This window comes from Caloenas nicobarica, chromosome 3 (genome assembly GCF_036013445.1).
Source record: "Caloenas nicobarica isolate bCalNic1 chromosome 3, bCalNic1.hap1, whole genome shotgun sequence".
Lineage (NCBI taxonomy): Eukaryota > Metazoa > Chordata > Aves > Columbiformes > Columbidae > Caloenas > Caloenas nicobarica.
Window position 1 is genome coordinate 103,094,879 of NC_088247.1, and position 22,070 is coordinate 103,116,948.

The window sequence follows — 22,070 nt, forward strand, 5'->3', positions numbered from 1 at the left end:
TTTTAAATGGACAGACCTCCTTTCCTTAAAATTCCCCACACAGGCTATGAGAAGCACCATGTATGATCATGTAACACACAATCCACAACCACTGACACAAAAGGAACTTCAAACTTGCATCTTTACTTAATAGATCAATGTGAATTTTTTTTCAGACACCACCAGGAATTGGCCAAGAAAAAAAGCACTTCATAATTTTAAGCAAAAGCTTTATTTTAGTTTATAGGCTTGTTTGTATTAAAAACAATTACTTCAAAAATCAAATTCACAGAAAACTCAGCATGTAAATAAACTGAAGTTATCACTGGTCAAGATCTGTTTCTAAAAGACAAGGGCTCTGAATTACATTTTAACAAACTTGCACGGCAACAGATAAAACTGGGACGGCTGGAGCATCTCCTAGTTGACAGGCTGGGGAGTTAAATCTGTCCCCCCACCTCAGCACATCTGAAAACGCCAGCTGTGAACTGGTGCAGTTAAACAATTGCCCTATTTCCCATTTATCCATGGACCAACCACTGAAAAAAGTATCCCAGTTTAATCCGCTACTTCACACAAGTGTGTGCTCTTGCACGTTGTTAACAGGCACTGGTGTTTTCTTCCAGGAACCAAAGTACTTGTCTTAAAACGTTTTCCTTACAACACCAACATACAGATTTTCAGAGGAGACTATCACAATCAAGCTACATTATATACACTTCAAATGTACAATTATCTTTCAAAAAATGCCTGTGTACAAAATAGAGAGTTCTTTTATTAAAAAAAAAAAAAGAAAAAAAATCACATGCTAGATTTCAATTACATCAACATTTTAAAAGAATTGAATATAACTGATGAATAATAGCAACATTCTGATTTATTAGGAACCTTCCTGCAAGCAAGTGTAAAGGTACCTGCACTATTTAAGATACTAAGAAGCTTTTTTGGACAATTTGTGCTATAAACCTCACGTATGAAATATGTGAAAAGCTATCAGTTGTGACAACAAAAGTTAGTTAATTAATGCAAGATTTTTTCAGTAAAGTATAAAATTGTTCTACTTATGAAGTACATCCTGCAAAGGCATCTGATTTACAGCCAGTTAGACAAAGAACACAACTAGCAACTAGAACACATACATTAGTTAAAAAGTCAAATATATACAAAAATATATTAGAAAGTGGTCGAGCTTAACCACAGGCTCATGTAAAAAATGTTGTTTTAAATAGCAATAGCAAAAAAATAGCTATTTTCTCTATCTGCAACAGTACAAAAGGCAAAACCTACATATGAGGTAGCAATGCCAAATTAAAAAAACCCATGACTTTGGATTGAGGATCATTTCCTACATTTTCATAGCATATCTGTCAATACAAGTATTTAAATGAACACTTCAGTTGTTTCAAGAATTAATACATTAATTTACAAAAATCTTTATTCAATTAACATTTTTTTTTAAATTACTGGAAGTTGATTTAGTTACTGATTTCTCCTGTTTCTAAGAAAAGCTATCGCATAAAGGACATGGACCTGTTGGAGCGAGTCCAGAGGAGGCCACCAAGATCATCAGAGGGCTGGAGCACCTCTCCTTATGAAGGCGGGCTGAGAGGTTGGGGTTGTTCAGCCTGGAGAGGGCTCTGGGGAGACCTTCTAGCAGCCTTCCAGTACCTAAAGGGGACCTACAAGAAAGCTGGAGAGACTTCTTCCAAGGGCATGTAGTGATAGGATAAGGGGTAATGGCTTTAAACTGAAAGACGGTAGATCTAGATTAGATATAAGGTAGAAATTGTTCCCCACGAGGGTGGTGAGGCACTGGAACAGGCTGCCAAGAGAAGCTGTGGATGCCCCATCCCTGAAGTGTCCAAGGCCAGGTTGGCTGGGGCTTTGAGGCAGAAGGCGTCCCTGCCCATGGCAGGAGGGTTGGAACTAGATGGTCTTTAAGGTCCCTTCCAACCCAAACCATTCTCCAATTCTATGATTTTCAAATCCAAACACTGTACAGCAAAAACTTGGAAGCTTTATTATACACACTTGATAAATGCTATAGTACATTAAGCCATAATTTACAAAGATCAGAATAAGCCAACTGTGGATGTTTTATTATTTTCTGCCAAATACGCATACGCTGCACCTTTTGCTACCTCATGTTCAACGCTCAGTGCAGGACTATGGTTCACTACTCACTTCCACAGCTCTGCCCACAGCTGAAACAAGTGTTTGTATCATCTACCTTCAGGAGCCTGAGCCAGAAGTGTGGCTTCTCTCTAGGGTCAGGGGCACTGCCAGGCAGCAGCTCAGAGTCCCCCTTGGTCCGGGCTTAAACTGCCTCAAGCATGTGGGGATAGGATGGGAGGGGACAGTCCTGCCCCTTCACTTGTCCTCCCAATCCCATCCCTTTATCCCTCCTGCAGCTGCAGGGTGGGAGTGGCCACCTGAGTCTCCCTGACCAAAAAAAAAAAAAATCCCATGAATGAGAAGCCAGGAGAGGACAACCACCCCGATGAGCTGTGACAGCTCTAGGCCCTCATGAGGGCCAAATCCTCCGCTTCCAGCTCCACTGACCAAAAAGACCCTGCTGCTCCTTCAATCTGGGCAACTGAGTCAGACATCTGAAGTTAGATGGTACAAGTAACACAAAAAATGAACTGCATGGAATTTCTGTATTTATTGTATTAAGAAAATAATATACTTTACATCACAGTGCTTAATTAAATGCAATAAAAAATGTAAACTCAGGATTCTAGATAAAATTTCACTTGAAAAATTAGGGCTCCAAGACTTTTTAAAATTCACAATTTTTAAAAAATTGAAGCAACAGACAGTCAGTTCACATAATTCACAGATTTAAGATTACTTGCAAATACCTGTTGATGCACTCCACTGTTTGGTCACTTTTTTTTAAAAAAAGCCTAAATAGCAGATAGACCAAGTGCAATGGTAAGAGGTATATTTTTATTTGCAAAGAAACTAACTTTAGAAGTAATTTGCAAGTCGGGCATCTGGAGTGCTCTAGTAGATGTAAGGAAATATGCGGTACGGTACACGCTGACAATACCTTTCCCATGCCAAGCCATATTTTTGCTTACAATGATGTTCATCACGAGCTTCTCTATGAACGAGCAAGCAGATGAAATATATCACGTAGAAATATGGTAAAATGTGATTAAAACCTGTAGAATAAAGGGAGACAGTCACTTTGGATACAGAAAAATCCAGAAGTGTTAGGTATTAACAACATGTACTAAACAAGTAACATATACTTCTTATGGACTGAAACATTTTGTACTTGTATTCTAAAGCATCATGTACTCACCAGGACAGTGCAAAAATTGTGTGACATGTTTACATGCAAACAGGAAAAGACCCACAAGAAAAAAAAAATCCTTAAAATTCAGAGTCTCAAATTCTACCAACTATACGCTCAATGAATGCAAAGCTGGCAAATATTTTACATTGTTTAGTTACCAAAACCAGAGAAATAGTTAAACCTCTGCAGCACTGAGCTGCTCCACAGAGTTTTCTCTGGTTTGTCTGCAGGTGGCCACTCTCGCTTTGCTCAGAGCACAACTTAATTGATCCTCTCCCACCCCCACGCAGCTACAGCAACACTTCTACTTCTGTCATTACAATGCTGACAGAGGATTCCAGACTCTCATTTTCATGGAGAGAAGCGTCTTCCAGGATACAGTCTACAAGTGCACATGCTAATCTAGTACTGTATACTTTCGATTAAAATCCAAAAGAAAATTAACCCCTGGAGGAACACTTGAATTCCAGCATCCTCTCTCAGCTGATGTGCCAGGCCAGGGCCTTAACCGCTTGGTGACAAAGTCCCACTCTACCAAATCTCCGTATGTCTGTCTGCAAACGTCACACTGTGCCTCAGTTCTGCCTCAGCAGGGCAGCTGTCTGCTCATTTCTGTGCTTTTATGGAAGAGAAACTCCTTCAGGCAAGGGAGGAGCCCAAAGCCATTTTTGACACTTGAATGACAGGGGGCAGGACTACCATGATCCCATCTATTCTTTGAAACTCTCACTGCTCTTTCTAAGCTCTTGCAAATAATCAGGGCTATAAAACTACACTGGCTCCCTAATTTCCTCCAAGTGCAAACTTAACGAAAACTAGGAAGTATTCATTAACAAAAATTTTGAAACAATTCCACTCCTTTCTGTTTTATGACTTAAAAGTATTTTGCTTAATGTACTTCCCTATACGTGGTAGCCCTTGTCTCCAAATAAATTCCCACTTTTTGAGAACTTCCTTTGAAAACACTATAGCACAGCCACTAGACCAAAAAAAAAAAAAAAAAAAAAAAAAAAAAAAAAAATCTAAGAAACAACTTCTTAGCAAGCAAGCCCCATCGTTACCGGATGATGAAGTGTCAGAAAGAAGAGTCGAATCTATGATATGTCAAATCTATACTAAGATATAAAGGATAAGATACAACAGAAAACAGGTGCTACATTAAGCTTACAACACAGAAATTTGCCATTCAATTAATTACAGATTTTATTGTCTCAGATAATTATCACTTTGTATTTCAAACCCAGGCAGATGCCAAAACATACAAGCATTTTTGATAAAATCTCCTTCAGTTTCAGGAACTTACCACAGGGTAGGGACCATGCTAGAGCCATGATGATGTCACCAAGATAATTAGGATGACGAACAAAACCCCACCAACCGGTGACAAGAAGCCCTTTTCCAGTTGCAGTGGGTATAAATTTCAGGTCTGTGAATAGAGTATTGTAGTCAATACAATAACAATTGAAATGTGTATTTAACAAAGAGACACTGTATAGCAATTAAATAAGAAAAAATGCACTTACAGGCCAATTTGGGATCTCCTGGATTCCTTCGGAAATTATTTTTCTGAGAATTTGCACTACGGAATATGTAATACCCAATACCTGAAAATAAACATTATTTATTTTGCATTTTCAGTATTTTCCAGTTTTCTTTCCTTCAACGAAAGCACTCTCATGCTCTCTGCCAGTCTTACTACAAAGTATTTTCCTAAGAGACAATAACTGATATCCTTCAGTTCTCACAGCTCTAACAAAATAGCAATGCTATTGGAAGTCTGCATTCCATATGATCTTACACATCACTGAGTAACTTTTAAGATTTTGGAGAAGCTTTATTTTCACATCTACTTTTACATTTATATCTGACTTAGTTTATTAACCTAACGTTGAATTTGAAATTAATATAAAGTGATACGCTGCAGTTTATAAGACTACAGCTCTGTTAGCAGCCCAGTATTTTGGTACAGTGCCTACTTCATAAACTGACCAGCTATTTAAAAGTTCACAATATTAAAAGTACCAAACGATGAAATAATATCTGGTTTTAAAATTCATTTCCCCCATCATTTTCACAACGCAGCTTAAATTTGCTTTTTTCTGAGGCTGTATTGAAAAAAACACGTCCACAACATAATTCAAATAAAGATTTAAAAAAAAAAATTAAATCAAGAAAAAAAACCCCTGAAAATTAAAAAAAATATGTTGTTTTTCTCAGGATTGCACATACTAAGTTGTACACCTTCATATTCTTTCCAAGTGTTCAAATTCTTTGTCATGTCTACAAAAACTTTTTCTTTTAGGTTTACTAAGATAAAAGGGACAAACTATAAGGTCATATTGGTGCAAATTTAAGGTCCCCTAAGGATACAAGATCCCTTCTCAAAGCAATTGTCCAGATCAAAGCACATGGATTTCCATTGACAAGAGTCCAATTATGGGCATCGGGGAAGGAAATGCAAATTAAACAACAAAACCTCTTTTTTTCCCCCTAGGTTCAATAAAGTATAGCTAACAAGCTATTGACTTACTTTTTATAAGGCACTCACAATCACTGACGCTGACTTTAAAAGACATCCGCTACACTTCATACAAAATGTTTTAAGTTGCTCCTGCAACTCCAGACAGCACCCACCAAAAGATGCCTCTCAACAGAACAATTACGTGTCCAGACTCTCATTTATCCTTCATTCAATAAAATGAGAATTATATTTTGTATTAAACAGTAGCCAGACACGTTTCCACCAGCTCTGATAATACAGAAAATTTGATCACTGCATCTTACCTGAAGCTTCACCTCACAACTCAAAGAAACAAAGCCAGTGCTACATTGTTACTACCAGTAACATTTTTTATAACTTACAGTTCAGAATAGTAATTGCAGCAGCAACAGGCCAAGAAATTGCAGTAGGATGACCAACTAAATAGAAGGCCTGCAGACTGTAGACAAACGGAACCCACACCAAATCACCGAATGCTAGCATGAATCCAAAGCCATCATGGGTAATATCCATTGTAGTCAAAACAGCTTCCTAGAGACAAGCAGAAAGGAATTTAGAATTCAAAGCCTCACTCATTTAACACTGTAATTAGAAATCCTAACAGTTTAATGCAATTGCCATTTACCTCATTCCAAAGAGCATCCACCACGTACAGAAGCTGAAAGCTGTTGACAAGTATCATGGACAGAGATGGCATACTTTGATTGTGTATCTTCATCTCAGCCAAGAGCATCGCCAAGTTTATAACAACCTAGTTTAGAAAATATTTTATTACAAATTTTCCTTGTAAAAGTAACTGGTCTTTTCTATTACACTACAGAATATTTTTATACAGACGTTTTTGGCCAATGTTTCCCTTAAAAAAAAAAAATAACCTATCTCACAAGCCAGAGTTTGCAACTAGCTACACTTCTGAAGCTGTACAACCTGAATATATGAGTACTTAAAGGTTTTCATTTTCCACAAAGCAAAGGAGACAATGTAGACATTTTCCTTAAGTGAATAAAACCAGTCACTAAAAATCTGGCAACAGGAAACTGTTAGTACTTTTTTCCTGTTTATAAATACATACTGTATACTTAATACCAATTATACGTGTATATATTAAAAGAATCTACTTGTGTAATATTTAAGCAAATAAAGCAACTAAGATTACTGACTCACCCAGCCCATTAATCCTGGACGCAACTCACAGAAGTATTTGAGGTCAAAACTGCCAATACGAGGGTTTAATTCATGTCCAGTAAAAAAATCGTAAATAAAATACCCTGCAGATAAGACACAGCCTTTGTTATCAATATTCTTCTTTTTATCTGCCACTACACTCCTCCCCCACAAAGCAGTTCCTACTTTCTACTAAAATTGTCTCATTACAAATAATTTTTTAAAAGCCTTTAGATTGGCAAGAAAAATGTGGGAGTATAGGCAAAATGCAAAGAAAACCCCATATGGTTTATATTTTAAGAGGCAAAAATACTGTATTTATTAGGAGGACTAAACACTTTAGAAGTTACTGCAGCCTTATTTCTCCTTGATAGTTGTTCCTTCTTTATTTTCAGCCTTATCCTGAAACTCACATCACAGTTTCCATGAACATGATCTTATGGTATTAATTAATACTACTTCTCCTCCTACTTCATTGCTCATCTCTGGGAGCAAGAATTCCTTTTAGCTGTGACAATTACCTGTCCATCAAAAGAGATGGACAAGAAGGAAAATAGAGTACCTTGACTTCAAAATATCCTGCACTGAGTCAGCAAATAAGTGCTTTGCAGAACAGCTACGGAATGCTACCATACCACTTACAGAGACCAGAACTGCACTTTTCAAAGAAAAAGCTATTTCTGATCATTTATTATTTCCCTTCACACACATACATGCTGCACTGACAAAGGAACTGAGGATATTAGAATACTTCATTTTAATACGCTAAATGTTCTGTCCATTAACTCCCTTTCTTAGTCACCCTATGATCATTTAAAAAGCGGTTTGTTTAATGTTTAATGCTAATCAACTTCTCAATCTATCGTTTATCCTACAAAAACATAAGCATATAGTCAATACTTTCTAGGTAGGTAGTCTAACAATTGCATTGAAATTTCTTCTGAAAACTCAATTTAGCTAACCAGATTTCCAAGTGCACAGTAAGAGTTAATAAATTAACAGTAATTTCAAGTTCTGTATCTAACTTCCCATTGCCAAAATATCTAGATTTTTCAGTTTTCCTTTCCATGCCCAGCTGTTTCAGGACAAGGCCCACCAGCACGGGCACTACAAAGCAACCTAGACAAGCCTCTTAGAAAAATGCTGAAAGGAAGGAACTGGGCCTCTCATCGCTAGGGGACTAGACCAGCCAAGAAATCTTTGCGTAAGCTATTCAAGATAATCCCACTAAAATTTTAAACATTTTACCATATCTGAGCGTGAACAAAAAATTGCCATTTAACTTGCAACATGAATTTGACATTGGTAGAAAGTAAAAGACACAGTATTATAATAACCAGCCTGAAATCTAGCCTCTTATTAATAAAAATGAAACTGTAGCAAACAATTGGAAAGAAATTATCCAAAATATTTATAACTCACCAGAATTTCCACCAGGTGCTAGCTCTTCCTGGGGTGCTTTCAGGGACCGAATATACAGATAAATGCTCAACACCATAGAAAAAGCTGCAGCTGACACTGCAAACTGCATGAAGTGATCATACAAATAATGAAGCTCAAATTGAAAGTATAATAAAGTTCCAATAACTGCAGCAGTCAAAACAAAAGCATAAAACCCTAAAGAATGTAGAAGAAAAACATATTAGCCAAAATTTAAAAAAAAAAAAAAAAAATCATTCTAGCAGAACCTACCCAGTCCAGTCTTTCTGCTTTCTTACTTCTTCCGAGATTTGTCTATATTCCAAAAATGTCTAACACATCCTGTGCTCCTGAGGTTCACACTTCTGGGCCACAGCAATATACCTAAAATGTTCTATCTATACCTTGAAATTTCCTGTGCTTCTGACTATTCGCAATGACAGAGACTCCACAACTTCTCTGTGACACCCATGCCAGAGCTCAGTTACCCTCACAGTAAAAAAAAAACTAAAGTGTTTACTGATGTTCAGATGGAACCTCCTGTACTTCAGTTCATGCCCACTGCCTCTTGTCCTGGCACTGGTCTTCTTTCTTTCCTCAAGATGACTTTCAAAGTTGCTTTGAGAATTTGCATTTGAAGCAGCAAGAAGACGGCTTCTTCCCACCCCTCCTTTTTTTCCCCTCCATTTTTAGTTTAAAAAGGAAAGAATAAAAATAAAACAATCCAAATCATGTAGCTTATTTCTTCCCTTTACCAGAATACAGAAAAATATTGCAGGACTATGTCTCTACTAAAGCCAGAAGTCCAAAACCAAAAACGTTATGAGGCGGCCTCAGTATGACTCAAATCCACATGATGTAATTCAATCTACTTCTATGACTTACAGCCCTACTCCAACTTTAACATGCTGCATCTTACCAGACTATGACAAAACCCCAGTCAACTTTTTAACGTAACATTTGGATTCCACTACCACCAGACAGTGTCCTCAAACTGACTAATTAAACAAATAGGTAGTCTGGAATACCTGCAAGGCAAAGTACACTTTTTTATTTAAGCCTGAAAAAGCAGGGCTGCTGAAATTTGTTAAACCATACCCTAAATCTAGACAAGAAACTTGCCTTATTCATAGGAAGTGAAATCAGGTTTAAATAAAGACTCAGAACTGTTCTTTGCCAGGCAAGATTAAGAACATCTTAAATCAATTTAAACACACTTCTTATTAGTCTGTAAACCAGAGACATTCAAGACTATCTAGACACATGGTTAAGATCTTTTCAGATCACTCCTGAACATCTCTTCCAGTGCAACAGTCCGTATTACATGACCATTACTAACACTGCCGATAGGCAACTGTCCATTTAGCAATGACACAAGGAATATGACAGGAGTCACCAGTCACAACTGGATGCACACCAGGTGCTCTGTTTAGTGTAATGTCTTGCTCTTGGGCAGTTAGTTCCTAAGCATTACTAACCTTCTTCTCCCAAAAAAGGGCTCGTCCTGTTTTATGAAAGATTTAAACCAGATACCTGGTTTGACCAGAGAGTGCATAGTTCATCATTTGTGTCTCATGGTACTGAGCACTGCAAATCAGATGGTAGCATCAATTTTCAGAATAAGCAACTGCAACTTGCTTACCATTTATCCGGTAATGCAGTTTCCTTCCATTTGAAAGAGGCAGGCCTTCTACAACCTAGGAAGAATAAAATACTAGTGTTTCAACAAAGGACGTTCTGGGGGCACTGGCAGAGGAGGGAAGTCAAGCATAGGTCTGCCACAAAGACATTCAATCAAATTAACCAGCTGGACACATTCAAATCTGAAGATAGGCATTGTTTTTGAAAGTATACTCTGGGTATCGAGAGAGTAACAATTTCAAATAAAAACATTAAAACAAACAAACAAACAAACCAAAACAAAAAAAACCCCTCTTCCTAACCAGACTCAAGAAAACAGAACAGCTCCAATCATTGTAAACACATACAGCAATAGAACAACATGACTAAACGATCTATTTATTCTAGTGTTCTTTCAGAATCTGCCAGTATCCTTCAGGTCATAAAAAGAGGGAAACCGAGTATTTGCCTGATACACATATGGCAATTATGGTTTACAGCTTCCCATAAGTAAAGATTAAATTCCAAAACACTGGATATCAATAAGAAACTGAGTATCAAATAGTTTGTGGATTTACAAAGTCAGATACCTGAAATACCTCTAGAATTCTATCAAGCAAATTTTATCCAAGCTTTGACTTGAACTCCTACATAATGCCTTCTGCCTTTTCTACTGTAAGACTGTGAAATGCACAGCCATCAAATTCTTAACAAACTGTACTATTTTAAGTTTACAGAATCTGCAGCAGCCATATTCTAGCTTAATATTGAAAACTAATTCACTTTCAAATTCACTGCATTAGGAACATACTCCACATTCCAGCCTGACGCACATATTAATTATCCTTAAGGGCTCAATTGCTACTGAACAACTTACCTTTCCAATTGGCAGTAAGTAAAAGAGAGCTTGCAGGAAAAACCACAGAAGAAAAACACCAAACACTCTGGCCTCCCAGAGACTTTCAAGTGGTGGGAGAGGAGGAGGGAAGTTCATCAGACTAGGGTCATCTTGTTTGCACATCAACAGCAAGTAGAATACAGCAGCCGGCAGGAAAAATATCAGTGTGAATGTGCCTGTAAACAGACATCATGCCATATTAGAAGATAAACACAGAAAATAAAAATAGTTTAAATCTCACTAATAAAGTTCAATATTAACTTCAGTAACAGAGGAGAGGTTGTCATTATCTATTCCTGAAGCAAGAGAGCAGAAATCCCTCAGTCACGTAATGGGATACAGAGACATTCTTCTCACTCCCATACAGGGTCATATAACTAAATGAAAAGATAACACCCATTGCATGCCTTTAAAACTGTTCAAAAAACTGTATAAAGAATACTGTAGAGTTTGAAGCACATAGGTTTTGAAAATGTAAAAACTTAGTTAGATAATTCTTAAATTTAGTTTTGAAATATTTAAATTGTACAGTGCAAGGGAAGCCTCAAGACCTTCACTATATTTCACAAGAGAACCAAGTGTAATAATGGTACTTTGACTGCCAACACCAGTACAGACTACATGAAGCACTGTCATATCACTCTGGATTCTGCAACCAGGGCCCAAAAACTGGAAAAACAGTTCTTGACATGACAGTATGGTCAGTAAATAAAAAACATAAAAGTACTAATTTTCAACTATTACAACAATCTGCACACATACCAATTCTTCCACCAAACTCCAGGTCCTTTGTTTTTGATGACGCTTTCTCAATTGTTTTTATTGTCTCAAAAACCTTTTTCTCTGAATATACTTCTTCTTTTTTCTTTTCTTCTTTTCTTGGACGCAAACTGTACTGTTCAATCACACGCTCTATTTGCAGGTCTGGTTTCAACTTTTGCTGTTAATGAATAAAAAGAATTTACTAAAAAAATTCCCAGTGATTTTACTGTATTTTACTCCATTTTTTATTTAGGAGGACATTATTCACTATAAAACACCAACACACAATGTATTCTACTCCTATACAGTACTTAAGTTTATGCATTCACATGAAGAGACTGCTAAACCCAGTTTCATTGTGATCACTTAGGACATGAATACATAACAGCAGCAGTTTCAGTACAAGTCATCCATTTGCACTCTCCTCCCCTCCCTTCTGCCATAACTTTGTGCATTAACTTACAATTGTGACTAAAGAACTGATTTGGCTTAACAAAATTTAAAAAAAACACCACACCACAAAAAACCACACCACACACTTTCTATGGACAAACATTCACTTTGTAAAAGCATGGGAATGAACACAACTAACCAGTGAGGGCTTCATGGAAAGCAAATAAACAAACAAACAAGATAAATGAATGCTATGCAGCTCTAATACTCTTCCCTTCTGACAACATCATTTCCCTCTGTCCTGAACTTAGTTAGCTGAACTGTAACCTATTCGATCTCTGAGCTCTATCTTGCATTCTATTTCTCCTCAATTATTGTATTGCCCTTTTCTAGGGACTTCTGAGAAAGCTAAGTTAGAACGTGACATAAACCAGAACGTTCATACCTCTGAGATTACGCGGGATGTGTCATTTCTTTCTGTACTGTCAGGTTCACCATTGTACCTTCTGGTGTTATTCTCACTCGGTTTCTGATTAAAAGAAAAAAAAACTAATTTCAGTTTTCTGAAAACAACAGCTGCATTAAGTGTAAGTATATAATGAATAATGAACACTAACTACCTAGTGGGTTTTTTTCAACTGCAACTGCTCTGGTTTTCTCCACAGGAAAACAAGTGGGTTCAATAACCAAAGTATGGACAGTTCCAGCTCACAAACAGGGGAAGAAAACTCATTTAAGAAAAGGAAAAGGTTACTAATTCTTTTTAATTAACAGTGAATCAAGTGAGAATACAGCTTCCAAGTTATTTTTAACTCATCATTAGAAAGTGTTAAGTACAAAATACACGTCTATTTAGTAATTCTATTAGGAAAGCATAGCAAATTTCAGTGTCCTATATATGACATTGCTCTGCAGGACTGAAAGTTTGGTTTTCCACTAAACGTCTTTCTAAGAAATAAATTCTCTTACAAAAATTATTTTAATGAGTCTAGGTTGCAGAACTCTGGGAAGACACAGCTCATCTGTTTTGTTTTATTTCAACTTCAGCTTTGCTGAAAAGGACCAGGTCCTTCCAGTCCTACATCAATAAAAATATTTAAACCTTTCTGTCTAAAGTGAAGTATAGCCACTGGCTACAAACTACTTAAAATGAGTACTTGGTCCACAGGCTACACACAGGGTCACACAGGTCAAAGCAGTTCACCACAGAACAAAAACTCACCGCAATTTCGGTGCCAAAGAATGCTTTTAGTAGTAGCAATTTACTAAACTAAACCCATCTATTTGGTTTAGATTGGTCTCAGTTTAGTTGAAACCTAACTAAAACCTACTTATTTTCAACAGATCAACAGAAGGTATTTCTAATTCCAGGGACTGCATCTCAGACAAGTATCACTTGCACAAGAGGCAGAAGAAACACTGTTTGTCTCTTAACAAAGAAGCATCACCTCTACTGTGCTTCACTTACAGAACACCATGACCATTTTTAGTACTCAACAGAACTTTCACAAGAAGGTGAAGAACAAACATCATACATTTCAGCTAAAAACCAGATATTTAATAAACTTACAAATCCATACAGAGTAATTTTTATTATGAAAACACTTCTGCAATATTATCAAGCAGCAAGGCCATATATATCTATATCCCACACTTGAATTCTGCAGTAATTCTCCTATAGAAGCTTCATGTTTTCCATTACTATTTTAATGAACTGTGTATGAAAACAAAACTCATTTTATTTCAAATTCTAATACCTATATGCTATGTATTGATCAATACATCTTAAAAGTAGGCTAACTTCCTTGGCCCCATTTCACAAGTAGGAGCATATGGCTAACAATGATTTCAATATTAAAGAACCTGTGTTTGTTTGAATTCTGAGAGCTTCACAGTACCACCAAATTCATATGGAACTTAACAATATAGGTTTACATTTCAAGAATTTCCTTACAACTCTGCAAGCTATAAAGTGTATTTTCAAAGTAAAAAAAGGCAGTTCTGAGATACACTTTTGCAGCTAATTATGTTGTTTGGGGAACATGAACTACAGCTTTCACAATAACAAACCCAGTACACGTGAAACAAATCTTTAGCAAATAGCAAAAATTTGTTTTTAAAAAAAAATCCAACAAACCCACACACAAAGAACACACAAACAAAACTAATACCAGTAGATCTAAGCTGGTTTCCTGAATGATTTTCTTTTTGTCATCTCTATGTTCTCTGCTTTGTGAAGAAGAACGACGTCTGCCTTTTCCTGGCCGACCAGGAGATCTAGATCGAGATCTGCTAGTACTTCTTCTGGAGGGAGAACTTGAAGAGGACTGGCTCTTCCTGTGTTTGAATGATGATTGTGACTAAAAGAAAGAGGAAGAAAGCAAAACGTTATTTTAGACATTCCAAAGACCAATTTGAGAAACTTGCTTTTTTTGCGATGAGGACTCTGGCATATAGTTCTAAAGAATTCTCTTATTTCCTTTATTGATGCTGTACAAAGGTTGTTAAGAAAGAGCAACTACAGCATACTCATTTCGCTGGTAATACCCAGATTATCCTGTCCCAAGTCTGACTGCTGACAATTCCTCTCCGAGCTACAGCAATCAGCACACATCAGGACACGGATGTGGGCTACCAATGTGAGCACCAAGCTCTTAAGCGTACCACCCTCCTTAAGCCTTTGCCTAAGTCAATGAAATGATAGCCACCTCTTAAGCCCTAAAGAGACGGCTATCATTTCAACCACTTAGCTTTATTAATACATTTGGCCTAGCAATCATCTCTTTAAGGCAACATAGCTCAGATCAACATCCAAGTCATCTAAATCATTAAATTAGATGACATAACTGATTTCATAAACAGTTTTCCCCAGTTTTTCATAAACGGTTTTTTCCCCAGTACTCAGTTTTATTTTTCTGTGAAGTCTACAATCCTCATTTTCCCATGTAAAACTTTCACCATACTTTTATAAGGCACAAATGCTTTATGACAAAGGAAAGTATTTTCTCAGCTCGAGTTTGCTAACATGCAAGCACAAAGTAATAAATAAGTTAGAAAGTCTTAAAGCACTGAAAATGTTTGTCTAGCTCAAACATTATTTCCCAAACAAAGAGGTCAATTACAGGGCACGTACACTGCTACCAAAGAGAGAAACTACAGTTCACATAGGCATGTTAACTTTGAAATCATGCAAGTTTCAGAACAGGCCTTAAAAATCAACCATAGCGAACATTCAAGTAGCTTTTTGTCTCATGCATTATTACATTTTAAACTGAACTGAAACTTGTATGCAGTTTTAAAGGCCTTTATTAGTAACAAAAAATGAAATAAAGATACGTAAAGAGGAAGGAATATGCTCATAAACATACGGTATGACCCTTTTTTAAAAGTCCCTAATTGTCACAAATAGAACAAAATACCTTTGAAACCTTTGGGGACCTAAAACAGCACAAGCTAAGCACAGATGCTTTAAGTATGTGCTTAAAGGGTACGCGTTATTTATATTTACAGTGATCCTTAACTACATGCTTGCATCTGTTTTCAAACATTTTTATTTAGAAGTGAAAAAAGTCGAATTAGTATCAACCCTCTGATTACTAGCTTTATAAGCTACCTGAAAACAATTTTTCATGAACAATCATGCTACAGAGTTCCTGAACGATCAGACTACTTTTTCCCCAAATGTATCACTGTTTTTTTCAGCATAAAGAAAACAATCACACTTGCTTGAAGATAGGATCGGCATTCTGAACTTCTACTTGAGACACCACATAGGAAAAAAGCTATTATTTAGTACCAATTCCTTGAAGACACAGTTAATCAAAACATGCAAGGCAACTATCCAATTATAAGTTTCATTTTTATCTACATCACAAAATCAAGACAATCTTCCATTAGAAATAATGATAATTATGTGAATTGTGTACTTACCCTTATATCACTTTCTTTCAATGCAAGTTCAGTCCCATCTTTGTACTTAACAGTATAAAGATGAGAAACATCATCGTAACTAGTCACTTGTACTTCATAGTACAGGACACTGCCAGGCCAACGGCCCATCACCACCTCGCCATCAGCAAACCTCCGGCTTGGCATTTTCCAAAAGGAATCTCTATGGTAAAAAAAAAAAAAAAAATTAAAAAAACCCAAACATATGCCAGCTAAACATTAGGCTTGATTTTTCCCTACTCTATTTCCATATCATCTAGGATGGAACAGGGAACTTTAAAGTAAACAACTCTTTACCTTAAATAGGCAAAATACTGCCTGATAAGAAAAAAAACCATGATCTGTTTTCCAAATTAATAGTAGACAGAAGAAATAGTCTTCAAATAGAGCAAAGATTGAAGTTAGATGTTATGCAAAAGCATTCAAATGTATTAATAGTATGTCTAGACCAGTATTCAAATGCAACATACAATCCCCTTTAGCAGAGAATCAAACCCAGGCAAAGTATATATTTGACCAAAATTACGTAATACAGTTGATCTTATCTAGAGGGGAAAGAGTAAACTAGATGGTATCTGAGTGTACTCTAACCCTCTCTTCTCCTGGTTCTACAAAAATTACAGCAGTGATGATTCCTAAATGTTAAAATAAAATGTCCCCAATCTGTTCAATGCACACAGCCACATTACATACTTTCTTCAATTTATTATGCCAAACACTCAAAAGTCAGGAAACATCAGAATTTAGGCTCCTGTCTGGGCTGGCTACTTTCTCTTTTCCAGCTATTTAGCACAAGGCCTGCAATGCCTTTTGCAAGGCCTGTAGGAAAACAAAGTACAGCATCAGAGCAATCACATAATGTCCTGAAAAACTAAATTCTATCCCCCTGACTACACCATAAGGTTTTTACCTGATATTAACAAAACATGGTTTAAGTGACTACCACCACCCTTGGCCCACCATGTCAGGGTGCTAAGAAAACTGCAACTGCAACTTAGGCAAAGTTATGGTTTTAAATGTAAAGCCCCATGTAACTCCTTGAATAGTGCCTTGCATTATGTCATTGTCTTCTGAAAATACGTATCCATAGCAAAAGATACTTGTAATCTGAACTTCTGTGACTCAGGCCTCAACATATAAAGTGAGGGTATCTTTAAAGTCTAAGGTAAAGTGCATACTAACATATACTATCACTATTTGTATGACAAACATAGGAACTAGGGGAGGGGTGGGGGAGCAAACCAATCAGTAAATGCTTTTGTCTCAAAACATTTTAACCTGTTTGCTATAAATAAGATGTGAAACCACACAAAATGAAGTGAAAACAAATATTTAACTAGATACTCATTCATTACACATTAACAAACTTGTAGGGAAAGTTAGATTCTTTGGCAAAAAATACCTTTAACATGCAATCACAGGCCTTCATAACACATTGGGGGATGGGGCTACATGAGGTTTTTCAATCAACTTTCACTCTGACATTTCCTGAAGTTGCTGCTATTGTTAAATTTTACACCTGTATAGCTCTCCAAGTCAAAGAAGAAACAAAAAACTCAACAAAATTCCCTCATGTGGATGTCACGGCTAATATTCCTAATTGCTTCAGAACAGAAACATCTGGCAATCTCCTTTGCTGTATAATATTTGATGGAGCAAAAAGAGTAAGTTTTATCATTTGGTTTCACTGATACTTGCCAGTTAGAAAAACTGTCAAGAGTTCTAGTCTATCCTTGTAGGTGCATGCTCTTTCAGTTCATCTGTCTTCTACCTAGTGTTTCTTGTCCCAGTCTCTTTGTACTTTCTTGTTCTTTCCGAATTCCCACTCCTGTGACTCTGTTTTATCCCAGTCAGTTTAACTCCCTCAAATTCATGGCCTTGTTTCTTATGACTCCATGAAATAAAATTTCCATATTTTCATTTTAAATTCTCTCTCCTTACACCCCTTTAATTCCTTGGGGGTTTTCTGCCTCTTCTGCCCTTGTTCACCAACTTAGTTCCAGTTCCTCTTCGCCACCTCTGGGCTCAAGATCTGCTCTCAACCCTCTTGTCTGGCTCCTTGTCCAGTTTTCTCACACAAAAGACAGTTCTTAGGAGATCCATGTCTGTTACTGCCCTTTCCACAGTCTTTCACATAATTCCAGCTTTTTCCTCTTCTTCCATAAATAGTCTAAACACCGGTCCTCTACCAAGTCCAGTCATAGCTTTCACCAGATGTCATGACCTGATCTAATGACTTCATTTCCTCTTTGCTGTTGTACTTCCTACACTCCAGCCAACTGTTTCTTCTCTTGACCTGAAACTCCTCAGGCATGGTCTGTAAACTCAGAGTCTGACCAAGACAAAGCTGCTAGATCCTAGGACAAAGTTGTGAAAAACAGAACCGTAGGAGTTTAAGTCCTTTTTGAAGAAGGGAAACATTTTTTCACAAAGTTGTTACTAAGGACATGTAAGCCAATTTTACGATTTACAAAAAGCACTTCAGAACTTAAATGTAATTTCATAGGGATAATAAAATGCAACTCTCTGCCAAACTTCAAACCCAGCATTTTTGTACACAAACATGAGGACAGCCCAAATAAAAGGTAACCTGATGATTTAATTCTTTTTAATGGCTGAAAGACCTCCTCTCCTCCAACCTTGTTCTCAAAAGGAGCTGAAGTTAGTTTTAAGAAGCTGGAAAATGTGGTTGAAGGACCTTAAGTTAAATCAATGTTATGTAATTCAGCCTGATGTAGATACGAAATACAATATGAAATACATTTAAGCAAGTGGAAATATCATCCTGTGATTCAAAAGTAATGAACAATCTTATTAATGGAAATACCTACTTATTTTTCCATTTTTTCCTTAAATATTAAAGCTTAATAGTGAGATTAAACATTAAACACTAAAAAAAGTAAATATTACTTCTTACCCTATCAAAAATTACCACCTTGTTCTGCACCCCTGTGCCTCTTGTGAGGGAGGTTTGCAATCCTCATTCCATATATCCCACTTCAAAAAACTACACCTTTTAAAGGCAGCCTTCATCTGTTCAGATAACAAAAACCATTACTGGCATCAAGAAAAATACAGATAGGAAGTCTTAAAAAAAATACAGTTTAGAAATCACATTTTTTATTTACTTTTCAAGCCCTCCATACACCTCTGCTAATTTTCAGGGTATCAGCTGGCATCAGCCTAATTACAATAGTCCTACATGAACTTTTTAATTCATATATCAAAGTGACCTCAAAAGAAGACTGCTTCATACAAAGAACCCTGTACTGTACAGATACCTGATTCTAAGTATGTCCACTTACTTCCAAGATGAAATTTGTGTTTTCTGCACCATTATGATTTTCCTTTTCGAACCCAGACTCTAAGAGAATGGCTCAAAAGGATTTTGTATCCTACACCTGCACCAAGCCAAGACAATCAACACACAAGTCCCTGGAGCTTAAAAGTTGGTCAAGAAGAAAAGTTACTGCTGACTCAACCAAGAACGAAACAACTAAAGTGAAATATGGCAGAGAAACATATTGGCCCATACACCCACTTCTGGTCTTTCTTAATGACCTTCTCACTAGATATGTGGAAAGATATTTTACTCCTGTCAATAAAATAAAAAGCTGTTAGCTTGTAGCCACTAGAAGATCATACCACATCATCAGAAGTTGAGTGCACGGTTTAAAGAACTAATTTAAAAAAAACCCAAATAACAAAACAAAAAAAACCCAAAACCCAAACCAAAAAACCCCCTAAAGTTTTCCCTCTTGGATCAGCAAAGTTCATACATATTCAGTGATTCTACTTACTAATTCTGACATCGCCCCACTGGTAGATAATTGTGTATGTCAGAGGAGGGAGCCAGTTGAATGCAAGAAAACAAAAAATCCAGGAAGATAAAGAAAACTTTGACAGTCAAGACCAACCAAACACAGCTTTGTACACGCAAAGTTACTACTGAATTCACCAGAGACCAAGCTGTGCAGGACCTTTTCAGGATCACCATTACTCACTCTACATTTCCAGCTCTTTTATCACCAAGCTCTCTTCAAGTGCTTGCGTCTTGAAAGCTATAGAGTCCTTTAAGTACGAAATATAGACGTGTTTGTGTAATCTTTATGGTCCTCCCAAACTGTCTGAATTTGGACACAGGCTGACAGGTCATATTCTGGTGGAAGCATCTACCATTGCTCAAGCTTGGCTCGCCCAAACAGCCAAATTAACTTCACCGCTATAAACGGGCACAAAAAAATCTCAAGGTAAAATAAAAACCTATCAATCATCAGACAGGGAAACGAGGTTCTTCCCTTTAAAACGGCTTTTCAACACACGCACTGAAAGCGGAGGGAACAGGCCAGGAAGGTGAACTCCGCAGGCAGGGCGGCGAGAGGCGGCCCGGTGTTGACAGGAAGGGACCTGCGTCCCGGAGGCGGGGGGAGGCCGGGCCCCTCGGCCCAGCTCCGCGGCTCCGCCCCGACCGCCCTCCCGGGCCGGGCCGGGCCTGGCGCGGGGCCTGCGCCGTGGGGGCAGGGAGGGGCCGCACCGCCTCCCTGAGCCTCTCCCACGGCGCGCCCCCGGCCGCGGCCTTTCGCAGCGCCCGGCGTCGCGGCGCCGCTGTGGAGGCGGCGTCCCGAACAAAACGGGGGAGCCCGGCCCCGCCATTCTACCCGCAAGGGCCCAAGCAAGCGGTTCGGACAGCGGAAAAAGGCGCCGCTCACCCACCCACCGGGAGAGAGGCCTGAGCGGGGCCGCGGCCCGACGCCCGCGCATGGGGGCGGAGAGAGACGGCGGCGATTGGCCGGAGCGCTTTCCCCCAGGAAGGCCGCGAAGCGGGGGGGGTGTGTCCCGGCCCGTGCCTGCCCCGGTGCCGCCATTCCCTTACCTGGTGCCCGCCCTCACCGGGCCGGGCAGGAGGCGGTTCCGCGGAGCGGCGGGAGCCAGGCCCGAGCGCGGCGCTCTCCGCTGAGGGGAACAACCGCCCTGAACGACGGTTACGGCGCGCAACGGTCCGCCCCTTCACCCCACCCCTTCCCGCCCGCCGACGGCGCCTATTGGCTGGGACGCGCCGTTTGAATCGTGGGTGGCCGCAGCCTATTGGCTGCCGCCCGATGGCGCGGTCCTCCCACCCGAGGCCTGCTGCGCTCCCGCCCCGGTGAGGGGACGAGCGGGGCGGCTCGGCCTCCTCACGGCAACGGCGAGTTGATAACGGGTGCGAGCGCGGAGGGGAGAAGAAAATCGGGGAGGGAGAACGGGGTGGAAAGGTCGCGGTCGCCGTCGTGGCGGCGGGGGCCGCCTCAGGCCGCCTGCGCCACACAGGCCCCGCCGCAGGGCGGTAAACAAAAACGGCGGCGTTTTGCATACGGGCGCACTCGTGGTCTGGCCGCCTCAAACGCCGCCTAAGGCGGCGTTTGAGGCGGCCAGACCACGAGTGCGCCTAAACTGACTGAACAACTGGCCGTGCTCCCGGCAGCTGTGCACCCAATGAAGCTGAAATGTGGTAAAAATACCCTCTCCAAAAAAAAAAAAAAAAAGGGCAGCAGTATGTGGTTAACACTGTCCTTTTGAGGCAACTTTTCTAGAAAAAGGCCATTCAAGTTCCTGGCAGGTTTTGAAATCAGGAAGGCTAAGCAATACTTAGCGGGCAGAAGAAAAATAGGTTGTGAAAACGTTAACGAGTCGTCATGACAGTGAGTTTTAGTGTTAAATAAGTTTGTTTTGTTTTTTTCCCAAGTATTTGGGTCTTGAAAACTATTCAGCCCTTTAAGTATGAAATACGGACGTGTTTGTATAATCTTTGTAGACCTCCCAAACTGTCTGAATTTGGACACAGGCTGACAGGTCATATTCTGGCCTAATAAAGCTTCCTAAATCAAGGAAAAGTCACAAAAGCCAAGACTACAGTTTTCCAATATAGAGGACTGGCAATACCATACAGACATAGCAAAAATCTCAGATTAAAAAAAAAAAAATCAACTGAACCAACAATATCACCACAAAACCACTCAAACACCGCAACCAAAACTGAACAGACATAAATAGGGCCTATGGTAACCATGGGCTTAACTTGTCCATGGTTTACTGTTACTTAT

The 22,070-nt window shown here is 38.8% G+C and overlaps 1 protein-coding gene across 1 annotated transcript; it reads right to left on the bottom strand.

Moving 5' to 3' along the window:
* Positions 1 to 231: 231 nt before the first annotated feature.
* LBR (lamin B receptor) lies at positions 232 to 20,984 on the bottom strand. Its single transcript, XM_065632775.1, has 14 exons — positions 20,864 to 20,984; positions 15,973 to 16,153; positions 14,214 to 14,402; positions 12,488 to 12,571; positions 11,650 to 11,827; positions 10,867 to 11,063; positions 10,012 to 10,066; positions 8,373 to 8,567; positions 6,951 to 7,054; positions 6,412 to 6,537; positions 6,149 to 6,317; positions 4,810 to 4,890; positions 4,590 to 4,712; positions 232 to 3,149 (listed from the first exon to the last, which is right to left on the bottom strand). The coding sequence occupies exons 2-14, from the start codon at positions 16,135 to 16,137 to the stop codon at positions 2,989 to 2,991; spliced, it is 1,827 nt and encodes a 608-aa protein (XP_065488847.1). The 5' UTR covers positions 16,138 to 16,153; positions 20,864 to 20,984; the 3' UTR covers positions 232 to 2,988.
* Positions 20,985 to 22,070: the final 1,086 nt, after the last annotated feature.